The sequence below is a fragment of the Cyanistes caeruleus genome, chromosome 1 (assembly GCF_971803275.1).
Source record: "Cyanistes caeruleus chromosome 1, bCyaCae1.hap1.1, whole genome shotgun sequence".
Lineage (NCBI taxonomy): Eukaryota > Metazoa > Chordata > Aves > Passeriformes > Paridae > Cyanistes > Cyanistes caeruleus.
In genome coordinates, this window is record NC_141701.1 from 32,340,801 (window position 1) to 32,362,414 (window position 21,614).

General features: G+C 42.8%; 1 protein-coding gene across 1 annotated transcript; it reads left to right on the top strand.

Annotated features, from left to right (window-relative positions):
* The first annotated feature begins 14,333 nt into the window (after window positions 1-14,333).
* Window positions 14,334-20,509, top strand: LOC147655417 (uncharacterized). Its single transcript, XM_086884899.1, has 5 exons — window positions 14,334-14,485; window positions 15,405-15,472; window positions 17,397-17,500; window positions 18,538-18,637; window positions 18,955-20,509. The coding sequence occupies exons 2-5, from the start codon at window positions 15,454-15,456 to the stop codon at window positions 19,155-19,157; spliced, it is 426 nt and encodes a 141-aa protein (XP_086741025.1). The 5' UTR covers window positions 14,334-14,485; window positions 15,405-15,453; the 3' UTR covers window positions 19,158-20,509.
* The last annotated feature ends 1,105 nt before the right edge of the window (window positions 20,510-21,614 follow it).

A 21,614-nucleotide genomic window follows, 5' to 3' on the forward strand; every position in this document is an offset into this window, starting at 1 on the left:
TTACATATAGAGAATGACAAGTTCAAATACTAGAAGCAGTTTCCCATGAACTGATTGTCATTGCAAGTGTTTTCATGTGTTTGATATGCTGTAGATGTGCTAAGAAGAATAAGGACTCGTAGAGCTCTAAAACCTAGAGATAATGGAGGTCTTCAAGACTAATCCACCACCCAGTAAAGCAGGTTGCATTATGCTTTAGAAAGGGGGATATGACAAGCCTGACTGCCATTTCCAGCAGTCAGGACCTGTCTGACTCAGCTACATGACACATAATTAAGTTCATCAGAAAGCACCCTTTTCACAACTACTCCACAACTTCCTCAGGTATATGTGTATTCATGGCTAGTGCTTCAGTATCTTGAACTCAATAGCTGTTTAAGAAATTAAAATAAAATGTGCTGTTTAAGAAATTCAACATGAGTGAGGCCTGCTCTAAATCCCAACTGGCTTTACAACTGGAATGTAGAGGTCTACAAGCAATAATCAGCTTAATTCTTGTGCAATCATCTTTTGGGACATAAACATATATTCAGTTCCCATTATTCATAATCATCAAGCTGTAATAAGAACCACTTCACTCGGGTCTTATCCATTTTTGCTGGACAATTGCAAATTAGTGACAGCAAGAGGCTACCGTGGATGTCACAGTCAGCCTGGGCTGGAAAATGGCTTAGCTGTTTTTTGGTAGTAAGGAACCTGAATAGATACATCCCACTGAGCCTGAGCTGGCTGCCTCTGGGCTAGGCCAAGTGTCCCCAGGCTGAAGGAGATGACTGCATGGAGATCCCTACACAGAGGCTCAAGTGGACCCTGGTCCAAATGACACAATTGCACCGGCACAGGAATTGGGCTGGCACTGTGCACCCGCCAAAGGATCACTGCAGGAGTCCTTCTGAATCCACTTTTTGCTGCTGCTCTCTCACAGCCCTGTTACACAAATAGCCAAGCACTGACTGCACTACGTTGCCACTTTGTCCCATTTTCAAAACTGCTGCGTGGATGAGCCCACATTCCCTCATCACTCGTTCTGTTAGATGAGCTACAGGCTGCTCCAGGTTTGGACCTTCTGTTCCATAATCTTACCATTACTTATGTTTGACCTGGATCAGCACAGACATATGCCTTTCCTGCCTTCTGTTATTCAATCTCAAATGCTCTTCACTGGTAGACTTGCTCCTCATTTCCATTTTCAGATAGTGTGACAGAACACACCAATGATGCTGCTTCTGCCATGTCCAGCCTGGTACTCATAGCACTCCTTTGTATCACTGTGTTTTTCCCCACAGTTGACATTTCACCCATATTATGTCAGTCTTCCTTACTTTGCAGCATAAACTCATTATGTGTCCTTACTGTTTACTAAATCCATGAGCCAGATCAGAATCCCCCTTTCCTCATGGATATTAGCACAGAGCAGTATGTACAGGGTTCATGGAAGCCAGCTTTCTCCCTCTCTCCTAGCAGCTGCTTCTTCATCTGGTGTATTTCTGGATGGACAGCACGCAGTTCCAGGGCAAATACTGCTCCGCAAGGAATGTTCTTGGAATCCTCTGGCTGAGCTTAGTCTGTGAGCCCAAATCTACTGAGCACATATAAATTGGTCCATTGTTAATTTGTACTGGAAAGCCCCGCTGAGTATTGGAATATGCCAGGAGCACAGATCTCTGAGATCCTCTTTTCAGTTGAAATGGCTTCTTCTCACTCACTTCGTTTACCTTTCAGCTTTCTCCTGGCCAGCTAAGACTGATGACTGCTCCACACACCATCTCAAAGATTTGCTCCTTTTAGGCACAAATTAGACTTGGAACAGGCATTGAACTCTGGAGTGCAATTGGACCTGGTCCTGCAGATTGCCTGCTGCTCTGTGGAGTCCTGTGTCAGCCACTCATTTGGTACTGGTATTATAGAAAAATAAGCCAAATGAGCTTATTGAGACCTTACCCTTCACTTATAGTAGAGCTTGGCATTATCTGAGGCTGGGACAGCCTCCTTAGGCTGCATGGCAAATGGAAAAAAAAAACACTAACTCTTCCAATGTGCAGACTAAATCAAGTCTGCTCTTATTTGTGTCAGGATCACCACTCCTATTTGTTTTGTGATTGAACATTTAAGACAAGAGTTTAGCTCCTATATTTTGTGCAGCCTAAAGGGAAGACCTAAGAATTCCTTCCCTTTTGAAATACCTTCATTTCTTCACTTTTGAGGAATGATCAGTTCCTGTGAGCAACTGATCAGATTAAAATGTACAAAATCACTCTTAATCCATATATGTCAAATTCCAAGGAAATTAGGCTATTACTAGTGAAGAAAGACAGCACAGAGGAAAAGCATGTTTTCACTGTGACCTGGCAGTTCACTGACTCAGAGACAGGCTATCTGTACCAGATCTGTGAAGCAATCCAGAATATTTCAACCAGCTGGGTTGGATAATGCTGACACACACGAGACAGAGCCAATAGTTGTATCTCACAGAGGCTGTAACAGTCCTCAGTGTAACTAACAGGTGGTGTGTTGTTCCAGAGGCTTTGCATGATTCCTCCCTAGTTTAAGTCTAATGAAAAACAGTGTAGTATTGACTGTCCATAGACCTCTGATTTCTGTGAGTAGATAAGTACTGATTACTGATTACTCAGGTAATCAGTTTGTGCAGCTCTTTGAATGATTTCATCCCCATTGCAGTGTCTGGAAAATCACACCTGATACAGTAAGGAGCGTGTCTTGCTCCTTTAGCCCAGGCAATATTTTCATGATACTGAGATGAGCACCCAGTTCCTTTACCTTTGTTTTGCAGATGTCATTGAGAACCAGCAATTGATTATTTCTGAAAGAACACCCCATTATTCAGTTTGCAAATACTGATGTATATCCCTTTGCCAATGGCTTTCTCATCTTGTTATCCAGGATGATTTTACAGATATCCTCATAAGATCCTGACAAGATTTCTTGATAAAAATATGACCAGAAAGGTAGCCATTAGGTGACTTTCTAAGCCCTCCTTTCTTCTTCTTTCAGGTAGTTTTCTTTACAAAGAGGTAAACCGTAGAAGGACTCTTATCCTGTGGCACAGGTGTCACTAGCAATAATCAAAACCCAGATATCTTCAGGTGATACACAAATACAAGCTAAATGCTTCTTCTTCCACATGGTCTGGAACACAGCTAGCAGCTTCTCTGCGATGGCACCTGAAAAAGCAAACCTGAAGGCCCCCAGGCTCAGAGTAAAATTTACCCATGCAAGACAAGCTACTTTCTCTGTTGAGTACTTGGGCATGTTTTTTGCCCTCCTTACTTGTTTTTCCCCCCAGAAAAGTGTGAAGTTTGTCTCCAGTAGTTTCCTGGTATGTCTCCTGTAGTCTTCCAAAACATGCTGGCAGTATGACTAATGAAGTAGGAGTGGATGAGCAAAAGTATTTTCGTTTTTTTTTGTCCCAATAGCTGTATCTATGCTAGTATCTCAAACTCTGCCAACTCTGAAACCTAGAGGCACATTCTAGGTACATCCATACTCCTGAGCTTTCTTGCCCACCAAAGCATGGGACAGGCAGATTCATTCTACCTGTGGATCTAACCCATGGCTTCTGCTATCTCCTGACACAGGCAGGGAAAATTTTGGGGGAATGTTACTGAGCATTATCCAGAAATATGCCAGGAAGCCCAGCAACAACTGAGCAATGTAAACACATTTTGGTGCCTGGGAGCATTTTTTGTTACTATTGTTTTATTTCTTCCATTATATTGCTCAAAAGAAACTTGAGCACTTTTTAACTGCTTTCCAGTTGAATATCTCCTAAATCCAAGATGTAATTACTCAAGGGTAGTAATTCCTGTCTGGTAAAAGAAATCCTCCCAGAGAGCACTTTGCAGACAATCTGAGTGACAGCACAGGGATTTTTATTTGTTTTTCAGGGCATGTCCATCACTTGGTGATATGGCTGGAACATTCTCTTCATGCTTGGAAGTCTATGGGACAGGAATTTCTAGTCTCCTTTCTTGTTCATATTCTTTGGCTATTCATGGCATAGAAATTGTCTGGCTGTTTTGCAGACTTATAGAGAAGGTAGGGTGAATCATACTTTCAGTGTGAATGTGTCTTTTATTCCAGGATATTCTTTCAATGGAGAAGTTCATAGCAACTGGTTGGGTGTAGGGAACCTGGATCTGATGTCATGCCATTTGTATAATTTCTGCTGTAACCCATGAATCCACTAGTGAGTTTATCTCTTTCATGTTCCTTGAAGAACAAAAGCAGCCCAAGTTATTTCAAGTGGGCATGTTGAAGCCTTGCTGGTGTAAGCGCTACAGGGTAGTATAAACCATCTCATTCTTTGACTGTGGCAGAAGATCCTTAATGCTCATATGAATCCAGGAATGGATGGCAACAAATGTTTTGTCTGATGCATCTTCATCAAAGTTAGTAGGATAGCTACAAGCTAGGGTGTTTCTACCTCCTTCACTCTCATTTTTGCTTAGAATCAAGTGCCAGAATAATTAGTTCATTGCTGAAGAACTTTACAATGCTTTTCTTAGCAGATCTCATATCCCACACAAGGCAACAACTCACAGGTCGGAGTCCAAGTACAAGAGGGTATTCCAGCTGTGACTGGGAAAGAAAAAACCTTAACGTTATATTACTTGAAGCCAGTTCATGCAGTCCATGTCCTCCACTAGAGTACCACCCACCAGTCCAGATGACTCTGGATTCATTTCATACACTCCCAATCGAGCATACAGGACAGACAACACTCATGGTGTACATAAGAGTGATAAGATTCAGTTCTTATCTCTGAGTCAAAGGCTGTGGATCACAAATGTAAATGAGAGCAGCTGAATGCTTTTCCATTTCTGCTTTTGTTTTTGCCATGGGGTTTGAAGTGTCACATTCTGTAATATAACTTCCCTTTTCTAGTCACAAACAAATGACATCTGGCCACTTTCAATAATAAACTTGAAGAGAGGGGACATTTCCTTTCAGCTTGTTGGGCCCCTTCTTAACCTTCAAATTCCAATGAGAGCTGAGGAGAAGGAAAACTTTTCAAAAATAATCCCCTAATGATTAAACTTACCGATGGAGAAAAAGTTTGCTTCGAGCCTTTGAGTACTGTTTGCCTCACACAATCTCAAACATCCTGACACAGTTAATGCTTGAGGAGCTGTTTGCTGCTCCCACTCTCCTTCTTACATCATACAGGAAACCCTTGCAGGAAATGAAAGTTTAGCCAGCCTTCTCCTCCCTCAACACCTTGAACTTACAAGTCTAAGACAGAAAGCATACAAGGAAGAATAAAGGTGGGGCAAGAGTACCAGAGAGGCAGGCCAGACACAGATAAATCACATACCTTGATTTTCCTGTCTGGCACAACATTCAGTTTTCTTTCTGTGAAATAGTCTGGGTTTCACTGAGCAGGAAGTTTTCACTATCTATCCCAAATTGGGACTTGTCATTCAGGATTGTGTAGGCTGAGTCTCCTTTGTACCTGTGTCACTTCAGAGTGCATTTTAAAGGAATACAAATAAAGTAAATAAATTTCTTTCTTTAAAATTAAAAGAATGGGCTCCCAGCTCTTGATGTACCCCCAGTCTGAATATTCCTGTCACCACAAGGATGTGGTGGAGCCCTTTCTTTGTGCAGAAAAAGTGTGCTTTCAACCAGACTTGCCCAGCTCTTTCAAACTGGGAGCAGAGAATGTCTGAGGTTATCAAGATGAATAAAAATTGGGGAATGCATTGTGAGCAGAGGAAATGAAAAGCTCTTTTCTTCTTCTCTTCTTAGTCAATAGAAATACCAGACACATAATTTTAAAGGTTCAGGCCAAACCACTACCAATGGTGCAACATGTAGTACATCCAGAAGAGGCAGTTTAGGGACTGTGAATGGAGCTGCAAAGCCTCCTCCTGATGACCTACAAGAGCTTCTTTCAGAGCCGATTCAGGACAAGGGAAAGATTCCCTATGGTTTTCCTATGGCCTGGATAGTGGCATCATCCCTGCCACCACAGATATTTAAATGTTTTCTAGATAAATGTTTTTCTGATGAAAACACGATTTTCTGTTAAAAATATTGAAATGCTAAGTGGAAATGCACCATATCTTCTTCTGATCCTGCCTGCCTGCCCAGCCTGCTGCCTCCTAACTCCCTTGGCAGGTGCAGGACTTCTGTCTTGCAAAGTGCTTGTAAAAGCACCTTTTGGTTCCAAAACACTAGGAAGTGCCACAGCAAGAGTTGTCTGTTTTTGTTAAAGCAAATGTACAGCTATTGCCAAAGCAAAGTTAATGGGGACTGCAGGAGCCAGGCAGAGATTCAAACTTCGGGACTGACATCATCACAATCTGAAACAAGGAAATTTATTTTGAAAAAAATTGTATGACACTTGCCCATGAACTCAGAACACAGCAGAAAGCCCCCAGGTTTCTGTGGAATATGAGGCCTGCTTGTGAGTCTCCTATCAAAAGGCACTGGCAGGCCCCCCCAGCCCAGGTGGGCTCACCAGCGCATGACCGCTTCTTCTCAGGATGCAACAGGCTGTGCTGTGCCCTTGTGGAGTGCAATGTCACCCAGATCTCCTTAAATGCAGCCCTCTTCTTTGGAGGCAAGTTGCATTCCCCCAGACACTCCCTGGGAGCACATTTCCCTGCAGGAAAATGCAAGTGAACCTCTTGTGGTGCACGAAGGAAATGCCCTGCATTGATCCTGTCACGTCCAACAGACGTGGCCAGCTTTTATCATTTTGATGCTTGTGGGGGATGTAGAAGTCTCCAAGGCTCTCCTGATTTGTGGTGTAGAACACTCTAAAGCCTTTGGGAATTGACAGTGTTGTTGTGCAGCCTGCAAGATTTTGGAATATTTGTAATATTACACGTGACAGGAAAAATCTCCCAGGGAGGTGTGGCTGCCCGGCTGCCCTTGTTCACAAGGTTTGTGTCCTGGCACGTCACCCCACACCTGTACCAGCCTTGCTGTGAGGGCATACACACACATTCTGGAAGTGAGAACATAGCTGTAATAGCCGTGTCCCTCTACAGAAGAGCCCACCACAGGAGCAAGCAACAGGGCTGGTGAGCCTGCTGCCACTGTGAGGCTCACAAAATCTCACTTTAAACCCCACAAACCTGAGATTTAAATTATTATCTTAAGACTGGTCTCATCCTCTGTGCCTTCTGAAGCTGTGATCCTCCACGGCTTGTGGTTCTCACAGCTTCTCTTGCTGCAAGGCTTCTAGGAAAAGAGTATGGAATCTCCTAGGATGAGTCACAACACGTGGCCACACTGTTCTGTGGTGATGCAAAGTAAAACACAGCAGTGCTGGTTAGGGACAGTCAACTCTAACCCCCTGACTCTGACTGAGGACACAGAAACTCAGGCCATGTCACTGAACATGGGTTCCTGACTTCAGAGCAGTTGTACACTGTTCTCCTCTCCCATTCAGAGCGGGTGCTCTGGGAGTCAGCTTCCTAGTCCATGACAAGTTCACCCATAGTTTACATTTTTCAGTATTTTCTTGGTGACTAACAGTGCTAGTGGACTCTGAGGAGAAACATTTTATTGCTGCTGGGTGACCAGCTTGTTTTGAAGGTCCCAGCCTCATCTCTGGCTCTCCCTGCTTGCAGCCTGTTGTCCAAATTCTTCCTTTGTCCCTGAGACCCCGTGGCCCAGTGCTTTACAGCCTGTCCCACATTTTCCTGACCTGCTACAAAATCTGTTTCCAAAAGCTATCATTCAGAATTTTGTTCCTGATGAGAGTCATTGATCAAAGCAAAAATGTGGCTCGTTGTACTCGCCACTATCAGAGAATCCCACGAGGCGTATCTGATGTGAGCACCCATGTTCCCAGCAGCCAGGCAAACTGTAATCATGATTAGATGCACACTGCCCCCAGAAAAAGGGCTTGGCTGAGCTAGACAGTTATCTGGGGCCCCTATGGGGTCAAAACACTGACTGTGCATGGAGAGAGAAGGAACACAGAGCTCACCATAGCATTTCTGGACCCTCTGCAAAGGGCCCAGAGGGGCTCACACCCAGAGCTCCCTCCCATCCACTTAGAGTGTGCAGGAACGTGGCCTGGCTTGGAAAATCACAGTGCAAGAACATTGCCTGACACAGAAAAGTTTCTGTGTTTATGGAAAAATGACCAAAAACAAGGCCTGAGTGGATTCTTTCATAATCAAGATCATTTTCTCTCCCACAAGCAGGAAAGCAGAGGGGCATTGCAAGAGAGGGAGATTTTGTTAAGCGGATTAACATATTAACTAAAAATAAAGATTGGACATATTTGGAATTCTAAGATAATCTTGCCTTTCTGGTGACAATAGAAAAAACTCAAGCCTTTCTTCTTTGCTTTCTGCAGTGTTCCAATTCATTCTAGCCTGTTAATTCATGAGTTTATTTATACTGTACATAAAAAAGATATGTCTATGCCAAGAGCACATGCTGACATTTGGGTACAGATGATCTAGTGATTGGCATATTTTGATTCATCAACCCAATGCGAAATACACCACCAGAACATTTGTTTTGAAATAAAAAATTGTTCTTTTTTGATTCAATTACTTCAAATGTTTTCCCCATATAGCATCTCCCTTTCATTTTGTTCATCCAAACTCATGAGTATGATCAGGGAGTGGATTTTTTAAAACCCCTTATAGCCTCTGCTTATCCTGAAGTGCCAAACCCTTCTGCCTTTCCAACAGCAGTCTTGGTGCTGGGCTTGAGCCTGTAGCAGTCTATGAGCAGGGGTGACATCCCTTGGGGATAATGGTGTCCCTCCTGAGGATGTGCTGTTTTGACTTGGCCAGCTTGGGCCCTGCAGGAGATTCATTTCAGCTGTCTTGGGTACCTACTGATGCCATGTCCTGCGTGGTGCTCACCGTACGATGTGCAGGCACACACAGGCTTTTGTCCTTCTTCACAATCAGAGCTCCTCCTTGGCTTTTTTTGCAGCAAATACATGTTTGACTGAGCAAACAGATACATGGACCCCCAGTTTCTCCGTGCTCCTTACTTACGTGTCCCCGTCCCTCACATCAAAGCAGAGCATTCTCACAGGTGGTTGGAGGTGCACCCCAGGATGTTGGCCTGGGGGATTATCTATGGCATCCTTTTAGGAGAGTGCCCAGAAAGCCAGCAGCTCTGCAGGGTAGAGGGGACTCAGTGCCTCCACTGCCTGTGTTATCTCCAACGTGTAAATGAAGGTAACTGGTTTATTTTCCAATCTGTCAGCCCCAAGGGGAGCCTTTTGGTTCACACACCCAGCACAGACTTGGTGACCACTTTTACCACTGCAAAGTTGTGGGGCTTTCAGATGCTCCTCCCCCAGTCCAGTAGAAAGCACAAGATGCCCCCTGGGGAATTATTTTGGCTATCCACCAGTGGCACAGCCTGGGTGCAGTGTGTCTGCTGGCCAGCAAGCAACTACTTCCCTTCCTGTTGGGGCAGGTCTATCCTATGACTCCAATCTACCCTACTCACCTACAGCTTAAAATATTTTCTTCTTTCAATCTACAAAGGCAGCTGAAATCTCTCAAGAATTAATGAAAAATAAATGCCATAGCAATCTTCCCTAGGAACCTTCCAATGGGTTTATATGCATATGTGTGTGTGTTTATGTACACACACATGCACACACACAGACTGCATCACTTCAGCAGGGGACTTTCTATTTTACATTCTTCTCGGGCTAACACTTGCACTTTAATACCAGATATCACTGTGAGACATAATGAGGGTCATTAAATGTATTTATTAGCTTATTAAAGTGAACTGCCTTCACTGTTGCAGCTGGCCTGTTTTTTATAGAAACCCCAGCAAATCCCCAAAGTCACACAACAGGAGCCCAACACACTTTAGCTGATGACAGAGTAAATATCAAATTTACTAGGGCTAGCAAGTGGCAAACACAGTTCTGGTATGTTATTTGAAAACCTGCCATGAGGCATAATACGTAATTCTCAGCTCATAAGGGTAGAGTTGATTTGGAAGGAAATATGAGAAGAATTTGATAGGATTTAGTAATATTTTCAGGGATACAGTTTAATTATAAGCAGTCAGGAAGCTCTTAGATACTAGCTGTGGGTCTCAAATAACCATTAAAGGCAAAGGAAAAGCTTCAGCTGGCAATATGAGCTGATCTAATGTGGATTTTAGTCATAACATATGAGATAGATACACCTGAAGTGCCCATATCTTTAGCAAAGTCTATGTGGAAAATAAGTTTATATTTTGAGTTAAGTTCAGGAAGGAACAGAAAGACCCAATGGGTGCTGATTGTCTAAACAAGGTGTAGCTGAGAGTGCCCAGGTAAATGAATTTATATTTTTTCACTAGGCAACCTTTGTTTCTCACAGGCTATAGTCTGTGGAGCAGCTTTTTTTTTCTGATTTTTAAGACATGAATATTTCTTCTTTCACGCTGGGGTTCCTCAACCTGCATTTCAAGCACTTGAGGGACTGCAATATCAGGGTGTTCTCAGTGACCCAAGCACAGATGGAAGCAAGTATGATGCCAGTGCAGGATGGGGTTCTGTTGATCAGCACCTCCTCCCAGGAACTTTTTTTGGGATAACACTGCTGAGGAGCCCAGCTGCAGTGAAGCCCCTCACTGTGGGGATGGGCAGGAAGCTCTGCCCCAGAAAAGCCCCAGGAGGGCTGGGTTTAATCTCCCAGCTCCACAGATTCAGCAAAGGTTGGGATCCTGAAATTGTACCGGGACAGTGCTCCCTTTAACCCTCACTTTCAGGTAGTCCTGCATATGTGAAGATGATGGGAAAGGCTGCAACTCTCTCAGGTATTTCTTGAGCTGTTCCTCTAGGACAAAGACAGATCAGCAAATCAGATAGATAGATAGATAGATAGATAGATAGATAGATAGATAGATAGATGGATGCAGTATTAGTAGATGAAGAATCAGCCACACTTTTGGCTGGAGATGGCTCCAGAAAAAAAATCAGAAAGGGATTAATCACAAGGAAGTAGACTGTTTTGAAAAGCTACTCTCATCCAGACAGCCCTCTCAAATCTAGTTGGGAATAGTCTCCCAGGACACTGCATGAGCAATGAAGCCAGGTGAAGACAGAAGAGCTGCTCAGCCGCTGTGAGATAGCTGTGACTAAGAATGATGACCACTGTCTGCCTTAATCAAAAAAAAAATAATCCTGTGTCCCTTTTCACTCCCATTACAAGGAACTCACGAATGGGTTTGCATCATTTTCCATAAAGCAGAAGGAAAACCCCTGCTGAGGTATTTTTACTCTCACTCTATCTCACTGTCCTGCTCTAACACCCACAGTTCTCCTGAAGATACAGTCACTGCTTATTCAAAGTTCAAGTGTAGGGGGACCCTGAGCTGTTCTGCCAAAAGCTTTCCCCTTCCCCCTCCACCCCCGCCTGAATCACTGGCAGCAAACATAATGGCAAAGGGTGTCACATTCTTCTTACCGTAATTCTGTAAAGCAGACTGGGATATTTTCCGAGATTTCTTGTAAAGCTGGATGCAAGCAACTCTGTGTGTGTGTACATGTGCACACACCCGTGTGCCAGTAAATCAGCTTAAACTCACATGTTTGGAAAATTACTGGCTGATTTGGCTGTTTTCTCATAGCTAAGTGTGTGTATTCAAATTATAATTGAAGATTTACGTCTTCAGGCTTTATTCTTCCAAGCTCTTTGTTAAATTTCATATATGAATAACACGAAAGCGTATCCCAGATAGCCGAAAGGCATGAATTGTAAGTGCCCACACCTCTATACACACATTTTTATAATGGCTTAGGCTGACATGAGCCAGGAAATTCAGAGTTTAGTCTCACATGGTCTTAATTCATACCTTTGAACACACAAAATCTTCTCCCTGTAGGGTTATATTTTAAAAATAGCCAGTGGGACTTAACCCCAAATTTCTGTGCAACTCTGATTACATTGGCTCTTTCTTTTTCAGCTTTATCATTTACAGAGTTTCTTGCTCATTTTTCAGAAAGATAACAGTTAGAAAGAGGGATTGTGAAAATATTAATTAGTTTTCTATAAGACCATTGTTCTTTTTGAAGTGCTGGGCTATTTTTTTTCTTCATTTTAATATATCTTAAGCATGTGTATATTTTATATGTTCTTATCAACACAGTGAAAGATACTGTAATTAAATGATCCAAGAACTCTACAGTTAAGAAATGCCAAAATAAACTGCTTGCACAAATCTGTTCACTTCTCTTACACTTATGTCCAAGGAGATGGCTCCCACTTAGGGTCAGTGCACGTTCACTCTGGCAGCTGCCCTTATCAGATCCCTCTGCCCTCTGTGTCCTCCTGCAGGACTCTGTCTCCTCTCCTCTGTCCTGACATGCTGTCACCTTGGCCAGTCAAGGCCAGTCATGCAACGTGATCATCACATCCCAGCCTCTCATCTCTCTTACTCTGGTTTTCCATGTGCCTCCTGTGCTCCTGGCCCACAAAAGCCAGAGTAATCTCCCAGCTCTCCTCTCAAAGCATGGGTCTCACTGAAAACTGGCACATCATGGTGGAGAGAAATTGGCTGTAGATCAGGTGATAATTTTTCACATACACAAACACACTGTCTCTCAAGAAGCCACCCACACACTTCTACCTGCCCAAGTCAGTAGAGGATACAACTAATTCCTGTTTGCTGATGAAGGCAAAGGAAGGATGTAGGGGCTAAAGACAGGAGATGAGGGTTTAAAGCCAATCCACACTTGGTTGAGCTGAGCAGCCGGGACACAGGACCACCTATGACCGCACAGACCTGACTGTTTATCTGCTGCTGCAGTCAGCAATTTGTCAGGGAGTTGTGCACATCTGGTTGCCTGAGCTGCTCTGCATTTGGAAATTGGAAGATCTCTAGTCACACAAAGGAAAAGGCTTACAGGTCTGGTGGGCCTGACTTTGGCAAAGAGTAAGAAATCAAAACTGCAAACCCCTCTACCCACTCACTTTTTAGCTTGGGCATAAAGATGTCCCATCCCAGCTTGCTTTGAATCTTCATTTGGCCCTTTGGCCAAAAATTGAAAGAAGAAAACTGGGCTCCTGACAAAGAGTAGGTCTTTTTCCTAGGAAACAAACCTGAAATGTTCTGACTGACGAAGGAAGCATTAGCCAAAGCTGTGCCACCCCTGCCTGCAAAAGGACCTTTTCTACTACATAGCTCCTCAAAGTCTCCCTTAGCTGAAGCTGAGCACAGGCAAATGGGGCAGCATGGACTGGACCATGGCCCCACAAATGAATGTTCTGGGACCTGCCTGGAGAGCAGCTGAATTCTGGTTGCTTCTTCAATATTTTCATTTTTAACTCAGTGACAAGACAGTTTAAAAAATGCATTTCCAAGACTCCCCAAAAACAGGCTACAGTGTCATACCACTTCCCATGTTGCCTGGGTGGTTCCTGCATTGCTAAATTTGTCCAGACATATGATTCTGAGAAAAGCCTGGGGAGAGGCAGTTTCCCAAATGGAGCACTGGCTGACAGCGATGTGAAACAGGGAGCAAAAGGACTGTCACCTGCAGCTTGAGACCTCCAGAGAAAGGCTAGTTTCTGAATTTTCTGTAAGTAAACAGGATTGTCTCAGAAAGACAGCTGACTCCATCTTCTGTTTCCCATGCAACACCTGCAGCTCCACATATTTGGCTAACACTTGGGTCAAAATAAGGGTAATATTAATATAATCAAAGTAATGTAATGAATTTAACTCAGTGAATGATTTCTAAACAGCCCAAGGTCTTTTGAGCTGTGGACTGTTGTGATTTGGGTCCTTAAGCTCGTCAGTCTTTACCAATGATGCCAGTGGGCATTTCAGATATAGAGTATACCTTCAATGACAGCTTAATTGACACTATGTTCCCAGTGAGCCAGAAAGGTTTTCATCCACATGGAGACATTTCCAGTGCCCTCTAATGTTGTGTTTTAGGGCTTCAGTTCTGGTTCTGTCCCTCTCCCCCATTTCCCCACTGGGGAGGGCAGGACAAAGAGTGCTGAACACCACAGTCCTGGCATTGTCCAGTATATAGCTGATAATAGAGATCATATAAGATTCTCACCCCCCAAAAAAATAAATCTCTGAATCATATCCTGAGTATTCCCTAAACTCTATATCATCTTACTGACTTTTTCCAGTTTCCTCAGATGCATTTTTATTCCCAGCTTTATTCCCAGCATCTTCCAGAGCTCTGCCGGTTTACCTCCATTGAGTAGTTCCTTAGTTTACATCTCTCAATACAGATCTTGCCTGTGGCTGAAAGGATGTCCCTCCACCCCCTCCCAACACTACATATTCTCATAAATCTTTGAAAAACCCGTTGATAAAGAGCAGCTTGTTGGTTGTTCTCACTGCCTTGGCAGGTAAACCAGCCTGGAGGAACAAGGAGTTCTCTACCCCCACGCCAGTGGAGGTACAGCCTCCCTTCCACTGTTGCCAGCAGTCTCCAAGAGTACAGAATAACAAAAAAAGTGACCCTAAAGAGCCAAGGAAATGTGACACTGTCCAAATTCAGGTAAAAGGTTTTTTTACACTAGTTGCTTTGTGTGGTTGGGAACACTGATGGGGTAAGGGAGCAGTGGAAGCTGTTTTCTTGCCTTGCAGCAGAGGCAGCATCAACTAACTGGGTTCAATACAGCCTCCCTTCTGAGAGATGTATGGAAAACTGCTGAGAGCAGTAGCAAACTGCTTGCCACTGGGTGGATTTTACACAGAATAAGCCATGGGTTCTGGCTACAGACTGGGGGTGCTGAAAGAGAGGAGGCAAAGAGATGAGAGTTGTGGCATGTGTGTGTCCATACCCAAAAACCCTCACTACAAAGCCCAAACTAGAAGCTGTAATATTTAAAACAGAGGAAACTGGAAAATGCAGCCATCAGCAATTGCTCTGTGAGAAAATAACACATTTAAATCCTAAAATATATTTTTAATTCTTTACTTTTATTCCACTCAAGTTTCAGTTGTTTCAAAGGACTTTCTTAAAAGAAGAAAAAAAAAAGCCTGAGCAGCAATTTGAGCTCATGCTTTGTGTAAGTCTCTAGCTTGAACTCGTGAAAGTATTTTGCTTTATCTTTGATTCAAGACACAAGCTGCTCAGTTCACTAACACTGTGAGATGTCAGAGCCTACAAGTTAACTCATGGTTTGCTCCTGCAACCCAGAGAGTTAGCTCAAGGATCCATCCCACTGATCTATTATTTTTATTCTGTTTTTTTGTTTATTTCCTGGTAGATCTTTTTCGAACTCATTGATGGACTTTTTTGTTATTAGCTACTGAGATGTTGAATGCACAGGCGCTCTGAAAAGCATTGAGTATTGGGTTACAGAATAACTGATGTGATCTTCTGACTTTTGCATCTAATTGTTAAAAAAACCCAAAAAAACTAAGAAGAAAAAGAATGAATCGACTATATTTAATTAGAGCTTTTCATGCAGGAAAGAGGCCAGATGAACTTCTTAATTCTACATTTCATTTTGGGACCTTATGTGTAATGTCAAACGGGGTAAGTGAATTGCATCAATCCCTGATTCAGCACATGGAGACCCTTGTCGCTGAAGTTTCCCAGTCAATCTATCCTCTTCCCCCCACCTCTGACATAAATAAAGTCAGGAGTGGAAGATTCCCTTCAAGGAAATTTATCTCTTTGACAGTCAAACAGGTGGTGAAGTTAATGCAAACCCTCAGGAGAACTTGGTTGGTAAGAAGGGCTCTGCAATAACTAACCACAATGATTTACAAGGGACTAAATTGCCAGATTAGGCCTTGATAATTTTTCAACTCTTGACTTCATTATTACCTTGTGGATCTGGATCTTACATCACCTCTAGGAATGCCTGGGATCAAATTAAAGTGGAAACACCTGGTTGTAAGTCAGTTCAAAATACAGATTTAAGAACTAGGGGGGGTATTTGTTTGCTGGATCTGATTTTCATGCATTGTAGACAGCTAGGAAAGTCTATTTCTCTGTGTTCAAACTTTGTTTTCAAATGCCAGTTTGCTTTGTGTGTGTGCTTGCTAATGATCACTGCTCTTTGCAAGCACACTCATTGCTTACAGATCTACAGATCTGTCATGTGAAGCAGATTTAGAAGTTAAATGGAGTGTCCAAGCGAGTCAAGCTACAAACTCAAAGACTTAGACTGGTTTGAAAATCTGTGGTTTGACTTAACACAGCATGACTGTTTAAGGAGGAAGGCAGAGGTACTCATGCAGCAAGGATTTGCACAGGAAAAAGAAAAGAAAAAAGATGATCCAGTAGTTGAGATAAAATTCAAATAATTTTTTTCAAATAATGTGTGAGAACAAAATATAATTTTTGCCAGGAATCTGCAGCTGGAACAAACCAGTGGAACACTCAAAGGAACAGTGATTTAATGTCAGTAGTGCTACCACACAGCTCTGTTTGAGGAGAGTCTCCTACAAGTCCTTATGGTTGTCTTCCCTCTGCATCCTACATGTCCTTCACCATCTCTCCTGCTCAGCTGGGGAGCTGCAGTCAGTACTCATGGCTGGGCTTCCAGGAGTCAGGGAATTCAGCACCAGCACAGGAGAGGCAAAGCTATATGACACTACAGCAGTAGGAACCCTTCACAGCACACCAGGTGAAAAGTCAAGAATTTATCTAGTCCAGACAGCTGCCAGGCCACTTAATGAGAAGATGGCTATTTATAGAGCAGAAGAGAAATCATTTCAGTTAGTTCTGCTGCTGCCACACTAGCAATGGCTGCTTCATCAGAGAAAGTCTCCAGCTCCAGTGAGTCCTCCTGATTTTAATGACATCCTGCCTGGATGGCTTCAAATAACAGTCCTGGCCTAACAGCCTTGATGGGTGAAAGCTGTTCAACTACATTTCCTATGTGGAAATAATAATTAATTTGATCAGGAGCCATTCCTCAAGGGTACCACCTCACATGGCTGATAGCAAAACTGGGCATGCCATGCCATTCAGAGACCAGGGTACTGCTGAAGCTGTACTTGTTGCCAAGTTTCAGCAATTGATGCACTGATCCTCTTTAATGGGTGAGATTCTCCTGAGTCTGGTGCCTTTCTGTTTGATACAGATGCATGTGCAACAGGCTCCTGCCCATGAAGAAATCAAATGTGCTTGACAAAAAATGACTGTCCATGGGCACAGGAGCTTCCTGCAGATATGTGCTCTTTGCCTATGTCCTTGTGTTTGATTTTTCCAGGACTAAAGATGCTTTCATTGGGCTCTAGGTGGGCAATGCAGCACAGAGGCTTGAGGGGCAACTTCTCTAGCTTGGAAGGCTAGGCCCAAAAAATCACCTCCATGCATGGACTGGACTGCAAGTGCTAAAAGTGCTTGAGGGCACTTTAAACTTCCCAGTGTAGGCTGGGAGAGAAGCAAAAGCACAAAGATGATGGTAAATAACTCCCCCTTTCCCCTTGTGAAAATCACATGACAGATGGGGAGCTCTCGCACTGCCCATGCGATTGGGTTCCTGTTCCCCCAGGACCAGACCTGGCAGCCCCGGCAGGAAGAGGAGGCCAGGATGCAGCACCTCAGCAGGTGAGAAAGCTCAGAATCCTGACCATGACACTGGAATTGTCTTCAGGGAATGAGACTCGAGGAAAAGCTCCAGACAGTGACAGAGCAGGAAGTTACAGCAGCTGTAGGAGCTGTGGTTAATGAATTTCCCAGTGGGGCTTTAGCTTTTGCTCTGCCTTGCTCCCTCTGGCCCAGAGAGCCGTATTAGTTTCTCCGCTTCCCAGCCATCCCAGTCCCACAAGCTGTTTCGTGTAAGAATTTTCAAGGCAGCAGATTGTGTTATGAGTCCCCAGTGAGAGTATAATTTTAGGTCCATTTCCAAATATTTAGTAACAAAGGCTTGACTTCCCAAGGTGAATCCCAGGAACACTGACAGGATCTCCACATCTGATGATTCAAGCATTAGGGGAAGGAAAAAAAATTAAAATATGCAGTTTTTGTTTAGAAAACAAGAAACTTGGGTCCACAAGCTCAAGGGTTATGGAATTTCAGGTGCAATTTTGTCCCTTCAGTAAAAAGGGGTCACCTTGGCTGACCTGACTACTCTTATTAGATATTCTATGTCTTCAGAGGAGAACCTCCACAGGGGACTGAAAATATTCATAATACCAAAAAAGACAGGGAAAGGTAAAAGTTGCTTGTTGGAGACTCTGGGAGCACTTACCTCCAAGTTTATTGTAGCTACTAATTTCAGCTAAAAGTTAGGACCTTTTTTAGGTAAGAAGAACTTGTGGACAAATTCCTTTCTGGTCCCTGCCCCAGTCTCAGTCCCAGCCCCAACCTGGCCTGGACAGTGACTTGGTCAAAATTACCACTGTTCCCTTCAAACAAAGGAGAAATTAATTATTTCCTTGAGAAAACACCATCTACACCAACAGCTGTGGCTCAGAAGTGTTCTGCCTATAAATAAGGATTCCATATTAAAATATAGTTTAAATTATTTTTTTAAAAACTACTCCCAAAGCTTATAAACTCTTCATAGGCCTGTTGTTACTTAATTTGTTATCCCATCTAGTAAGAACAATTACACGTCTTCTAATTCCTTCATTTTTTTCTAGTTAGCTACACAAAATAAAGATCTGAAAGAGATCTCACTGAATGACTGCTTGAACAACCTGGATTTTCAGAATGACTCTAGTATTCCTCCAAAATTCTCAGGTTAGTCGTTGGACTAATGGAGTGCCTTATTTTGCAAAGATGACGTGTGAGTCACATGTTAGTTTTAAATGTCAAAATTTTTAAAGAACCAAACGAGTGATTGCTTCTGTAAATAAAATACAGAGGACAATTGTTTAAATGATCTTTGTTTAGAGTCACTGAAAGCAGAGCAAAGCTGGCATTTTTTATCAGGTTGGACTGTATAAACAAGAGATGAAGAAATCCACATGTCAATACTTTTGCTGGATTGATCTAGTTTATGATGTCTCCAATGGAGGCCTTGGTGCCGTCTGCCTCATGCTTATTTCCCACCACAGTGAGGACTTACTGGACAAGAAGCTGGCAACCCTCAGCATTTCAAGCACTGCAGTTCACAGGAAAGCCCTGGGAAAGCAGAGGCCTCGAGGAGACAATGGGCCCTTGGAGCTGTATCTCCATGTACTGCTGCTACCATAGTGAATTAATAGGGGCCACAAGACAAGAATTGGTCATGAGACCTCTGGAGACACCAATAAAATGAAGAGCACTGAGACCAGCTAGATTTGGAGACATTTGGGAGACCTTAAGTCCACCCTCTGCTCCAATCCTATTACTGACATATAACTCCTTACCTTACATGATGAAGGTTTAACTAGGCAGAAGCTCTCTTTTTAAACAGCTGCAGAGGTCAATATTCCTGGCTCTCAGCACAGCAGGAAAACTGAACATCCTTAATCAGCGTGGGATGTTTTCATTTACTCCCATTAACTACTGATCTATGTAGGGACCTAACTTGTATTGAGTAACATTTGTTCTAAACATGGATCCAAATGCACTTGCCTGTTATGAAAATAGAACAAGTTTAAGCTAACTTTGCTTATCTGTAGCTTAAGTGGTTGCATCCAAATGAAAGTTTGTGATTATCTTCTAAGGGCTTGTTTAGATGTGATGGTTGATGGAAATGGGAATATGACAGACATTCCAAAGGCACTGGCTAGTCCCAAGTCCCAGAGTGCAGAACTTCTTACTCCAGAGTATTGTTCTTGTTTAAGTTGGGCTGAAACAGTTTATGCATATTGCAAGACATGAAGGTAAGCACACACACACACTTAAGTGCGGCTATTTCAGAATAGCTCTTGTGCAGGGCTGTGTGTAGAAGAGCCCTGGTGGATGAGCTCAGGACTGTGGCTGCCTGCAGCTGGGACGGGAAGGGAGGGCTGGATGTCAGTAGGAGCAGACACTGAGCATGCACACACCCTGCAACAGGAGCTGCTAGAGTGGGTACAAAGGGGAGATCCCTAGAGCCATCTTAGCACCCCATTCTTCCTCTCCCACTAAGAACCTGTTCCTGGATACAGCTACTAGCTTTCCAAACGCTTCAGCATTAGCTATTCCCCATATCCTACTGCCACAGCAGCTCTCATTGATAATTGGATCAGGAGAGAAAAGCTCCAGTCATCCCAGTGCCATAGGCACTGGCCCAGGAACATTGTTTGCCAAAATGTTTTCAATCAGAACAGATAACATTTTAAAGGCAGTTTTGGTCAGCTTGTAGACAGGGATGAATTTAAAGGTTTACTTTTTTTTCCAAATACATTGTGGCTCCTTAGCTAAGCGCTACATTTGCCCTAGTTAGGAAGAAAGAACCAAACATCCTGCTCATTTAACTTAGGCAACAAACACTCGATCCTGACTTCTGAACATTTATCATTTAGCTCAAAACCTTGTTTTAAAATTTTGTGGAAGAAATTAATTGTTTGTGTATTGTCAGCACTAAGCAGAAAGATAAGTATGTAAGCTGGAATGTTATTTCTAAAGTTACTTTAAATATTTGGGTTGTCTACTTAAGCTATGTTTAAATAAAGTTACTATGAATTTCTTCATTTCACTGAAGCCATTATAAAGCCACACTTTCTGTCACTAGATACATCAGCTTTTAATGGTCAGAGGAAAAAACACGGCGGGCTAATTAGAATATGATGGGGCTAGGGTGGCTACATAAATGTAATTACATCTGTAATTACATTTTAAAATTTGTTGGGTATTGTCCCGAGACTCCCCAGCCTTTTTTTGCAAGATGTTTGGCTAAACACCTGGAATTTAGGCTTAGGAGCTTCAGAACAAAGTAACACTTAAATCAGTGCCTTCATCAACTATTCTGCCTGATCTGCTGTTTCAGGGACTGTTAGAAGACCTCATCTCTGCAATAGTTTTATTTCCTATTTGTGAATTTAGCTGCAATGGAAAACTGAGCAGAGCCCCAAAGCTTCTGTACTTGGAGAACCTGGGTTTTAACAGACAGAAACAAACTCCTGAGGTTAAATACTTACCTAATTACCATTTGCATTACAATTATCTCCTTTTGTTAGTCAGAGGTCTTAGCTACCCAGAGACACAAGAAAAATTAGGAATCAAATTCAGAGGTTAGGTTAATGATTTTATGTGTAAATTCTTGAGTGGGTACACACTGTCAGAACCATAGTGGCCCATAACTTATTCCTTTATGTGCATTCACTACACAGCTCTGATCTCTCTGCATTTTCCCAAGTTGCTCCTGAAGACAAGACTCATAAGGGTTTGTCTACACACAAAAGTTAGGGCAGATTATGACGGTGTTTGAACATTAAGAATAATGGTTGCTGCTGGATTATTTATTCATTATGAAGGGTATTGTTCCTGATTAGCTCACCTCACTTTGGTCTTCTGAACAAGCCCTTATGATGTAAGGTAAATATACATTTATCATGTTTTACCAACTCAACATACACAGACAGGCCTAACAGGGTGGAAGAACAATTTATACTACAATAAGCATCCAGCTTAGGTGCTCCAAGCTGCAACTACATTAATACATAAAATAACTTACAAGCACGTGATACAGGAAACTACTAATACCAAGCAAGGACACTTGAAGCCTAAACTTATCTCATTCCAATGACTGAGTACGCCAAGTTTAGAGACTTGGTAACCCCAGATTCTTTTTAAAGACTAGGAAATA